This window comes from Cucumis melo, chromosome 11, assembly GCF_025177605.1.
Source record: "Cucumis melo cultivar AY chromosome 11, USDA_Cmelo_AY_1.0, whole genome shotgun sequence".
NCBI classification, from domain to species: Eukaryota; Viridiplantae; Streptophyta; class Magnoliopsida; order Cucurbitales; family Cucurbitaceae; genus Cucumis; species Cucumis melo.
This window is the reverse complement of record NC_066867.1, coordinates 2,582,945-2,594,928: the sequence shown is the minus strand read 5'-3', so window position 1 is coordinate 2,594,928 and position 11,984 is coordinate 2,582,945. Positions and strand designations below refer to the sequence as shown.

Sequence of the window (11,984 nt, the reverse complement as noted above, 5' to 3'; positions counted from 1 at the left end):
GGTAATCACTATATTTTCATATGTCAAAACTTAGTATTTGTACTCTTCTATAATCAAAATTTGCTCAATAATCATAATCAATAAAAATATTAATTTATATCTCTCAAATAGGATTGTATCAATTTAAATCATAAATTAATAATTTTATTAATTTAAATTATAAATTGTCGTAAAAAATCACTTTATACCCAATTACATCATGTTTGGAAAACATTACATGGATATCAATTAAATCCCTAAATTTATACGAATCATCTATACACTTATTCTAATTGTCCGTAATAGATGATTCTAAATGATAAGCACAGTAAAATAGTAGAAGGCGGTGTATAGACACGAGTAATAAAATTGAAATGTAATAAATTATTCATATTTAGATGGAACATTTTCCATCCTTTTTTACTATTTATGATTCTATTTTTGTTGGGTGACACGTTTTTTGATTCTCTAATAATTTTGATTACATCGTTGCTATCAGACTTTCGAGATTTAACGTACTAAAATTAATATTAGATTAAATTATAAATTTCGGATGATATCAAATTAAAATTTCAATCGATACTTATATATATATATATATATATATATTTTACCAAAACAAAGGTGGTACGAAAGAGGGGTTTTTGGAGGTCGGCGATGGAACAAAGCGGAGGAGTTTGGTAGTATGAAATGTTTTAATCACCGCCATGCAAAATGTGGAACCTCATCCTTCTTCCTTATCTTACACAAAGTTAAGAAAAATGAAAAAACTAACTAAAGTATTAGTAAAAGGATAAATTGAACCCTTTCAATTACACCTTCGTTTTTTATTGAAATTGATTAATAATTATAATAACTTTACGGAAAAAGTGTAAATATATATTTAAAAATAAAAAAGTAATAAAGAAAACTAAATTAAAGATTTATCTAAAATTGATACCTGAATTAAAATTGAAAATTGAGTTTATATGTTGGGTAAAAGTAATAAAAAAAAAAAAAAAAAAAAACAAGGACAAAAAATTTCACTACATAAAATTTTGTAATGAAAATTTTTACCATTTTTGAGGATTTTCATATTTTATATTCTCAAAATTAAAATATTAATAATAATAATAATAATAAAAAAGAAAAAACAGAGCATAATAAGAACAATTAGTTCCCATTTCATCTTCCTCTACGTTTTTCTTTTCTTCCTCCCTAGGGCTTTCCTTCCATTTTTCTTTTCCTTCTCCATACCTGAGGGGGGGACCTTTCGTTATACGTAAATTCAATCTCAACTCAGATTTCCATACGTTTCCAACTCTTCAATCCAATCCCCGGAGTTTCCTCGATTTCTCCTTCACATTTCCATGGGCGTTTTGTTCTATATCTTGAAATTTTATTTTTGATTTCTTTACTTTCCTTGCTCTAAAGGGTTTATGAGCAATTCGTGATTTTTCTGTTTCTCCGCCTTTGGATTCACATTCTTTTTCTCTATTGGGTTGAGGGGAATCTAGGGTTTTCGAATTCGGGTGCAGGACTCAGCTGGTTTTCGGTTCAGCTACTGTTTGTCCTTTTTGTTGTTTTTGATTTGGTGCTGGTCAGATGTGTAGTAAATTTGGATCAAGAACTGTGTGATCGCCGCTCGGTGGCGAGCGACTCGTCGATTTGAGGGTTTGGGTTTTTGTATGGAAACTCGGAGCAGAAAGCGGGCGGAGGCCTCCTCAGCAGCCCCTTCTTCTTCGTCTTCTGGTCCCACTACTCGTTCTACCAAGCGCGCTCGTCTTTCTGCTACCTCTTCGTCGAATCTTGCTGCTGCATCTACTCTTTCGATCTCTACACGTTCTCGCTCTACCCGAACCCAAGAACCGTCTGCCACTACTACTCCAATGGACTCGACTAATGAATCATCTGGGTCACGCCGACGTGGGAAGAATTCTGATAAAGAGAACTCGGATAAGGGGAAGGAGAAGGAACATGAGGTTAGGATTGGGGATAGAGAAAGAAATGCTGACCAGAGCTTTGGGTTGAATATTGAAGGGAGTGGCGGTGGGGAGGATGATGATAATGATAGTGAAGGAGGAATGGGAGTCTTGCAGCATAATTTGTCCACTGCTAGTAGTGCCCTTCAGGGACTTCTCAGGAAACTCGGTGCTGGATTGGATGATTTACTTCCATCTTCTGCTATTGCATCGGCTTCATCCTCACAGCAGAGAGGACGGCTTAAGAAAATCTTATCTGGGTTGAGAGCGGATGGAGAAGAAGGGAAGCAGGTTGAGGCATTGACACAACTCTGTGAGATGCTTTCAATCGGGACTGAGGAGTCTCTAAGTACTTTCTCTGTTGATTCTTTTGTCCCTGTCCTTGTTGGGTTGCTTAATCACGAAAGCAATCCTGATATAATGCTTCTAGCGGCTAGGGCACTAACCCATCTGTGTGATGTTCTCCCTTCATCATGCGCTGCTGTTGTGCACTATGGTGCTGTTCCCTGCTTCTGTGCGAGATTGCTGACTATAGAATACATGGACCTAGCTGAACAGGTTTGCTCTTTGCATCTGACTTGGCTCTTGTGAAACGTGGGAGTAGATATTGTTACCAATTCAGAGTGAACTATACTTTGCTGATTTGTAAATGTACTTATGCATAATATTTACCGTGATAAGTGGGTGGAGCCAAAAATGCTAGCTCTTCTCACACACTTTGGTGGTCACGAGGTTATGAGACTGGATGTTGACTTGTAGATCAAGCAGTTTTGTCTCGTCTTGTTTCTGTTTTAATAACTGATAACATCATTCTGACGATTAATACAGGGTGGTTTAATGAATTCTTTGTCTATGTTGCTGTGCATCAAATTCTATGAGTTCATGTTTTCTCTAGTCTGATATGATGGTACTAATAGAAGTAGGTTTCTGTCAACAGTCCCTGCAAGCTTTAAAGAAGATATCCCAGGAACACCCTACTGCTTGCCTGCGGGCTGGTGCTCTCATGGCTGTGCTTTCATATTTAGATTTCTTCCCTACAGGAGTTCAGGTAACTGATGGCTGTAGACACTATTACTCTGCAGATTTTGGATGGCATCAAAGATTGGACTTGTTTTTCATCAGGGTTCATATATTTTACTGGTTAACTATTATCATTTTGTTGAAATTGTATTGTAGCGAGTTGCACTGTCCACTGCTGCGAATATGTGCAAGAAGCTTCCTTCAGATGCAGCTGACTTTGTGATGGAAGCTGTTCCTCTGCTGACAAACCTTCTTCAGTATCATGATGCAAAAGTAAGTTGCTTTAGTCACAGTTAACAATTTTGAGATTTAGGTTTCTGTAGTAGATGAATCTTTCTTTGCCTTCAATTGGAGACCAATGAGACGGTGTCTTAGAACAAAAAGAGAGACAGGCTCTCCTCCTGGAGGATTTATCTGAAGACTCACACTTCTTTGCACCTTTTTGTGGGTTCTTGTGGCTAAACCCTTTTGTGATGTTCTTTTTTCTGTTTTGTTTATTTATTTCTTACACTTGAAGTTTTTGAAGGTCTTTTTGGTCGCTCAGGCTTGGCGCCCCCCATCCCCCCTTAAAAGATTAACAATTAAGGTATTTTTAAAGGAAAATCAGTGAGGAAATGTGAGATACTCTTGTTTCTTGTTGGTAGGTGTTGGAGCACGCTTCAGTTTGTTTGACTCGTATTGCGGAGGCCTTTGCATCATCTCCTGATAAATTAGATGAACTATGTAACCATGGACTTGTTACGCAAGCTGCCTCACTTATTTCCACCAGCAGTACTGGAGGTGGACAGTCAACTCTTGGATCAGCTACTTACACTGTAAGTTCCAAATGTGCTTTCCTCTTTCGATGGTTTTGTGTTTGAGGGTATTGATTACATCTTACAATTATGCAGGGATTAATCCGACTTCTTTCCACATGTGCAAGTGGATCTGCCTTGGGTGCAAAAACTTTGCTGCTTCTTGGGATCAGTGGCATTCTTAAAGATATATTATCTGGTTCTGGCGTGTCTACTAACGCATCTGTTTCGCCTGCATTAAATAGACCACAAGAGCAGGTAGGTTCTGCTAATTTTCCTGGTGATCACTATGCAGTCTGCATAGTATCATTTTCCCCATGTAGACAACTCTCGTTATTCCCTTGTGTTTTCCATCTCATTTGTAATCTAATAGTACGAAAATGAAAAATCTGATTGATTATTTTCTTGCTGTTTTACAACCCAAACACCTGTATTTATACTAGAAACTTTGCTAATCTAACGTAGTAACTGACTAAACCAACTGATGGAGGGTTAATGTGCCGACTGATCAGGTCTTATTCGCAGCCTAGCTAATTGTATTATTTGTTGACTAGGATTTGTATTGTGAGCCAAGATCAAAATATCCATTAACAAGTCAATAACTGGAAATCCAAGGGTTCAACATTGATATTAAAGATCCACTGATGTCTTTGACATCTTTTTTTAATTCTCGTAAAACATAAAAAATGTCATATGTTCAGTCCAATATGAATATAGATTATCCATCTTAGTTTGGGAGTAAAAAATAAGTTAATTACTAACCCAAATAAATTTGTAAATTTTTTACTTCAAAAAATATCTGTTAACAGCGATATTTGTGGTAAGGGTGGACTGGAATGACTCAAGGCCTTTGATCAATGTGGTTGAATGTAATCTTTTAATTAATAATTATTTACTTTCAATAGATTTCTGTGAATTAGTTACTTATCTGAAAAATTTTCAATTGCCACAAATTACAATCTTCTGTTTACGGTCTGTCTATTGTACTCTAATATTCTATAATGGAGGTTATTTTTCTGATTTTGTTAACTGTTGAGTTGAATGTTTTACCTCTTTTCCTCAAACAGTTTGATTTCTGTTGAATGTAGATTTTTGAGATAGTCAACTTGGCAAATGAGCTTCTACCTCCTCTACCTCAAGGAACTATTTCCTTTCCACCCAACTTTAATATGTTTGTGAAAGGACCAGTCATCAAGAAGCCATCTACAAGCGGTTCTGTGAAAGAAGAAGATCCAACTGATAGCGCTCCAGAAGTGTCAGCTCGTGAGAAACTCTTAAAGGATCAGCCTGAGCTCCTCCTCCAGTTTGGAATGGATCTCCTTCCTATTTTAATACAGGTATGGTGGCATATTATACTTACTTTGGATCCTAAGAGAAGTCATTTCTGGTTCAGTTAGTACTGAAATTGAGCTCTTTGGTCAATTAGATCTATGGTTCCAGTGTGAATGGTCCAGTACGTCGTAAATGTCTCTCTGGAATTGGAAAATTGATGTACTTCAGCACTCCAGAGATGATACAATCATTATTGAATGTGACTAATATAGCAAGGTATCCAACTTCACTGTGCCTAAAATTTCTAGGCTTGCTTTGTTGATGTATTTAATTTTTCATTTCTTGATTTAGTTTTCTAGCTGGTGTTTTGGCATGGAAAGATCCACATATTTTGATTCCTGCTCTGCAAATTGCTGAGATTCTTATGGAAAAGCTTCACGAAACATTTTCTAAGATGTTCCTTCGGGAGGGCGTTGTTTATGCTGTTGACCAGCTTATCTTGGCTAATAACCAAAATACTTCTTCCCAAGCGGCTTCTGTGGAGAAGGATAGCACCTCTGCATCTGGAACTTCATCACGCACTCGACGTTATAGGCGGCGTAGTGGAACTATGAACTCGGATGGAAGTTCACTGGACGAAAACAAGAATTCTGTTTCTGGAAGTGGTGTTCCACAGGGTTCGGTGGAGGTTCCATCAATTAATTCTAATCTCCGATCTTCTGTAAGTTCCTGTGCCAACGCATTTAAAACTAAGTATTTCCCCTTAGATCCGGGAGATGTTGAAGTTGGAGTTACAGATGATCTCTTACGTCTGAAGAATCTTTGTTTCAAGTTGAATGCTGGTATTGATGATCAGAAGAGTAAATCAAAAGGAAAGTTGAAAGCGTCAGGGTCCCACTTAGATGATATTATTACAAATAAGGAAGAGTATTTAACTGGCGTGATATCTGAAATGCTAGTTGAATTGGGCAAAGATGATGGTGTTTCCACCTTTGAATTTATTGGTAGTGGTGTTGTTGGAGTTCTGCTTAACTACTTTTCTTGCGGATACTTTTCTAAAGGAAGAATTTTGGATGTTGAGTTGCCAAAGCTTCGGCAACAAGTGCTTAAAAGATTTAAATCATTTATTTCTGTTGCCCTTCCTGCTAGAATTAATGAAGGAACAGTAGCTCCTATGACAGTCTTAGTTCAAAAGCTGCAGAGTGCTTTATCATCGCTGGAGCGTTTTCCAGTTGTCCTGAGCCATTCTTCTAGATCTTCCAGTGGTAGTGCCCGGCTTTCCTCTGGGCTTAGTGTATTATCTCAGCCATTTAAGTTACGACTTTGTCGAGCTCAGGGAGAAAAATCACTTCGTGATTATTCATCAAATATTGTTTTGATTGATCCATTGGCAAGTTTAGCAGCTGTTGAAGAGTTTCTGTGGCCTAGAGTTCAGAAAAGTGAATCTGGTCAGAAACCTTCAGCATCTGGTGCAAACTCAGATTCAGGAACTACGCCTTCAGGAAATGTTGCTCCATCAGGGTTAAATTCAACCCCGAGTTCAACTGCTCGTCGTTACTCTACTAGGTCTAGATCATCGATGACTATTGGAGAAAGAGCAGGGAAGGAATCTTCACAGGAGAAAAGCACATCAAAGGGGAAGGGGAAAGCTATTCTAAAGCCTGCCTGGGAGGAGAAGAGGGGCCTGCAAACTAGAAGTTCTACTCGTAGGAGAGCAGCTGTGGACAAGGATGCCCAAATGAAGCCTGTAAATGGAGAGACTACATCTGAGGTATTTTTTCACAACAGGAGGAACACTATTTCAATTAATCTAATGGTACAGTAATATACAAGTTTTGGGCTAGATGACAAATTCAAATGGAGTTCGAAATAAGTTATCTTTCCGAGTATGTTTTGCTACACATTAAATTTGTAATTTGTTGATATGTTTTGTATGTGTTTTAACATGTCCTTAAATGCAATAAGTTACAGGGATTAAACTTTGTGTAGTCTTTATGTTTGTTTAAGAATCTCAAACTTTCTTGATAGTACCATTACTCAGGTTTTTCTCTTTTTTTGTTCTACTCTTTTGATGGTCAGTTTCTTATTCTCTGTAGGATGAAGAATTGGACCTATCCTCTATCCAGATTGATGATTCTTTAGTGATTGAGGATGATGATATTTCTGATGATGAAGACGATGATCACGATGATGTATGCAATTAATTAGTAGTTTTTTCTTTTACATCACAGTTCGATAATTTCATAGTAGGATCCTGATAATTGATATTGCAAAAAGAAAAGGGTTCATCTTCCACTTTTGTTAGTTTCTATCTATAGAAATCTCATTGTTTGGAAGCATGCTTAGCATGTTAACTGACTGAACCTTTTCTTCTCAATCCTTCTTGGTTCTTATGATTCAGGTGCTGCAGGATGACTCTCTTCCTCTTTGTATGCCTGAAAAGGTGCATGATGTCAAATTGGGCGATACAGTTGAAGATGGGGATGCTGGTCCAGCTACAAGTGATGGTCAGATTCATTCAACTTTTGGCTCTAGCAGCAGAGCTGCTACAGTCAGGGGTTCTAGTTCTCCTGATCATAGGAGTGGAAATTCTTTTAGTTCGAGGGGAGGTATGTCCTTTGCTGCTGCTGCTATGGCTGGGCTCGGACCAGCTAATGTCAGAGGTTTCCGTGGAGGTCGGGATCCACAGGGACGGCCTCTTTTTGGTGGCTCCAATGACAACCCAAAATTACTTTTTTCTTCTGGTGAGAAGCAGCTTGATAGGCATTTGACAATATACCAAGCTGTTCAACGTCAGCTTGTTTTGAATGAAGACGATGATGAGAGGTTTGCTGGTGCTGGAAGCGATTTCTTGTCTAATGATGGGAGCAGTTTATGGGGTGATATATATACTATCACATATCAAAGGGCAGATAATCAATCTGAAAGAGCTGCTTTAGCTGGGGAATCAAGCTCTTCAAAATCTAAATCCACCAAATTTGTATCGGCTTCCAATTCAAATTCAGAGTCTCAATTCCATCAAATGTCACTTTTAGATAGTATTTTACAAGGAAAACTTCCATGTGATTTTGACAAGTCTAATCCTACATATGATATACTATCTTTATTGCGTGTACTTGAGGGATTGAATCAGCTTGCTCCACGCCTAAGGGCACAAATCGTGTCAGATCAATTTGCAGAGGGAAAGATCACTGCGCTTGATGAATTGGGTGGAGTTGGTGGAAAAGTTCCTCATGAGGAATTTATCAACAACAAGCTTACTCCCAAGTTGGCTCGACAAATTCAGGATGCTCTTGCACTATGCAGTGGGAGTCTTCCCTCATGGTGCTACCAATTGACTAAGGCATGTCCGTTCTTATTTCCTTTTGAGACCCGCCGGCAATATTTCTATTCAACTGCATTTGGGTTGTCACGTGCATTGTATCGGCTACATCAGCAGCAAGGAGCTGATGGTATTGGAACAGTAAATGAACGAGAGGGAAGGGTCGGAAGATTGCAGCGCCAGAAGGTTCGTGTCTCCCGTAATCGTATATTGGATTCTGCTGCAAAAGTTATGGAGATGTATTCCAGCCAGAAGGCTGTTCTTGAAGTTGAATATTTTGGTGAAGTGGGAACTGGATTAGGTCCGACCCTTGAGTTCTACACACTTCTAAGTCATGAACTGCAGAGGGCTGGACTTGGAATGTGGAGGTCTAATTCATTGCAAGAGTCAACAGATAGCGGTGAAGATGGACAAGCTAAGAAGCCTAAAGGTGGCTCTAGGCTTACTTCTGATGCAGCCAATATTGATATCATTCAATCACCTCTTGGGTTGTTTCCTCGACCTTGGCCACCAAATGCTGATTCTTCTGATGGCAGCCAACTTTCAAAGGTTATTGAATATTTCCGGCTTGTTGGTCGTGTGATGGCCAAAGCTCTGCAAGATGGAAGACTATTGGATCTACCGCTCTCAACAGCATTTTATAAGCTTGTTCTTGGTCAAGTAAGTTAGTAATATGATATACTTTCGTTTTTTCTCCCACTCTAAATGGATGAATGTCATCTGGGCATTATGCTTTTAATATTTTCGTTTTGATGAAACACGGTGAATCAATTTTCAGGATCTTGATTTACATGATATCCTCTCATTTGATGCTGAGCTTGGGAAGACTTTACAAGAATTGCAGGCTCTTGTTTGCCGGAAGCAGTACTTAGAATCGATAAATGGTGATAATCAAAATACAATTTCCAACTTGACTTTCCGTGGGATTCCAGTTGAAGACCTCTGCTTGGATTTTACAGTTCCTGGTTATCCAGACTACGTGTTGAGACCAGGAGATGAAACTGTATAATTATAAAATCTCTAGTTATTCACCTCAGTTTTCCATGCTTAAGTAAAATTTTAACATTGGATAAATTTTCAGGTTAATATTCATAACTTGGAGGAGTACATATCCTTAGTATTAGATGCGACTGTCAAGACTGGAATAATGCGGCAAATGGAAGCATTTACTGCAGGATTCAATCAGGTAAGTTCACGACAATATTTTTATTTGATTTGCTATTGCATGTTTCCATTAGATGGGTGCAGTATTGAAGGGAGGCTTTTCGATTCAATCTCTATTTCAAGACGCCTTTAAGACACCTGCTGAGATATTAAACATTTTCCAAGTCTTCAAATTACCATATTGTAATGTTTTGTAATGGTCTTAATTTCGAACCTGCTGCACTGGGGGATATTCCACAGTAAAAAGAGAATGATGAAAGACATGTTTTGTGGTTTGTGGACCTTAGTATAGTGTTATAACTTTCTTGCTTCCCATTCTTATTGTGCATTATGACTTGTGGGTTTTCAAAGATTTCCTTACACAGGTTGATCAATCACTTCTCCCCTAATGAGTTATTGATCTGTGTTCCTGTACTAATTCTAACTTTTAGCTATCTGAATATGGACTTCAAGCTTGCTTTTGATAACTATGGTATTGGTTTTGTATTCACTGGGAAATTTTTTGTTATTTATTCATTTATGACATTGATCTTAATATGTATACACACACACACATATATTAATAATAATATTTATTATTATTATTATTGGTATTTGAATTTTTTTTGCCCGAGCAAGTTAGAGTTAAACCAAAGATGAATCAGCTAATCTTTGCCAATTGACCTATCCTGTTGGATTATTACTCAGTGTTGTTAATTTTGATTTAGAGTTTTCAAATTTAAATATTAGTCAATAATCTACAGCATCAGCATAATTCTCTTTACCCCTTTTTTATATGTGCATGGATTCTCTCTTTATTTTCCCGAAATTTGATCCTTTATTTGAAATTCAGGTCTTTGACATCACAGCATTACACATATTCATTCCCCATGAATTGGACCATTTGCTATGTGGCCGTAGAGAATTGTGGAAGGTATGCCGATATTCATGTTACCTACTGTTGAATGAGCAGTTTTGGAGTTTCTAACGTCATCTTGTTTCAAAATTGCCTTATTGAAATAATAGTGACATTATGTCATTTTTTTTAGGCCGACACACTTGTGGATCATATTAAATTCGATCATGGATACACAGCCAAGAGTCCTGCAATAGTCAATGTGAGCTATTTTCATAGCTTTTGAAGAATGAAATCTCGAATTATGACATCATCAAGTATTGATTCATGGTTCTCATATGTTGTCTGTCTCTTATGGCATTCTCAGTTTCTTGAAATTATGGGAGAATTCACACCGGAGCAGCAGCGAGCATTCTGCCAGTTTGTTACAGGTGCACCTAGGCTTCCACCAGGTGGCCTTGCCGTGTTGAACCCAAGATTGACTATTGTGAGAAAGGTATTGTATGAAGGAATATTAATCTTTTGATAAAATACGGACAGCAATATCTTTTAGTTGCCATCCGTGTACTAGCCAACCTTAGTGAAATTTCTAATCGGTTATACTGATAGCTCAGTTTGATACCAAACTGATGGCTTGGTTGCTTATGTGGTTTAAGGTCATATTGATGTATTTACTTTTGTTTTTAAAAATTGAATCAATTGGCTATTTTTCTCCATTGAAGGCCTTATGCTGTTTTTATTTTCTTCAGCATTCATCAACTGCAACAAATACAGCAAACAGCGCCACAGGGGCTTCTGAGTCAGCAGATGATGATTTGCCTAGTGTCATGACATGCGCCAATTACCTTAAGCTTCCTCCGTACTCAACCAAGGTACTTATATTTCATAGATTACGTTTACAAAAACTTGAATTGAGGACGAGACGTTCTAAAGCTTTGTTTTAGTATGTGAATGAACTAATGGTTTGCTGTTGTGCAAGCAGGAAATAATGCATAAGAAACTAATCTATGCGATCAATGAGGGGCAGGGATCGTTTGATTTGTCATGAGTTTTTGGGACTAACCACAACTTGTGTATACTATTAACTTGCAATACTGCCGGATGGATCCTGTTTGTCTGCAAAATAGCTATGGTGGTGAAAGGTGCCTTACATTTGGCAGCCGCCGTCAGAGAATCAGTACCTTCTTCTCATTTTGTTTCTACTTTTTTACCTTTTGGAGTTTGTACATTCATATTTTAACCATTCTGCTCATCATGTTCTCCTGTTTATTTGCTCTCTTTGTTAGAGCAATGGGTAATTCCACAGTCTGGTTAATGTTCGGGTCGAAACGGAACTATTGGCCACATTTTCAGGGAAAATGTAGAGGGAATTTTTCGAAAGTACTTTCTTCTCAGTTCCAACTTTTTAGATTATCATGTAAATAAATAGGAATTCGTGGATTCCCTCCACAAGCACCTGGGGTGGTTATTGGCTGATACATGATGTATGTCATAAAAATGATTGAAAGCGAAATAAACAATTCAATATTCTTCTTCCTGCTTTATTTATTTTTGCTGCTGCTAATCATTACGTGTTCACGTTCTTTTTACTTGTGTTTTTTAAACTCGTTTTCTTGTTTCTGAAGATTCTTCTTGTA

At 37.7% G+C, this 11,984-nt stretch overlaps 1 protein-coding gene across 1 annotated transcript; it reads left to right on the top strand.

Moving 5' to 3' along the window:
- The first annotated feature begins 1,139 nt into the window (after window positions 1-1,139).
- On the top strand, window positions 1,140-11,891 carry LOC103497327 (E3 ubiquitin-protein ligase UPL3). The gene is made up of 17 exons (XM_008459463.3): window positions 1,140-2,498; window positions 2,878-2,988; window positions 3,117-3,233; window positions 3,605-3,775; window positions 3,851-4,012; window positions 4,843-5,091; window positions 5,181-5,302; window positions 5,378-6,797; window positions 7,123-7,218; window positions 7,428-9,008; window positions 9,127-9,351; window positions 9,430-9,534; window positions 10,345-10,425; window positions 10,541-10,609; window positions 10,715-10,843; window positions 11,097-11,219; window positions 11,330-11,891. The coding sequence occupies exons 1-17, from the start codon at window positions 1,647-1,649 to the stop codon at window positions 11,393-11,395; spliced, it is 5,679 nt and encodes a 1,892-aa protein (XP_008457685.2). The 5' UTR covers window positions 1,140-1,646; the 3' UTR covers window positions 11,396-11,891.
- Window positions 11,892-11,984: the final 93 nt, after the last annotated feature.

Coding starts and splice junctions, on each gene's coding strand:
- LOC103497327 (XM_008459463.3), top strand. CDS start 1,647: ATGGAAACTCGGAGCAGAAAGCGGGCGGAGGCCTCCTCAGCAGCCCCT. Junction 2,499..2,877: donor ACATGGACCTAGCTGAACAG/GTTTGCTCTTTG, acceptor TTCTGTCAACAG/TCCCTGCAAGCTTTAAAGAA. Junction 9,009..9,126: donor ATAAGCTTGTTCTTGGTCAA/GTAAGTTAGTAA, acceptor ATCAATTTTCAG/GATCTTGATTTACATGATAT.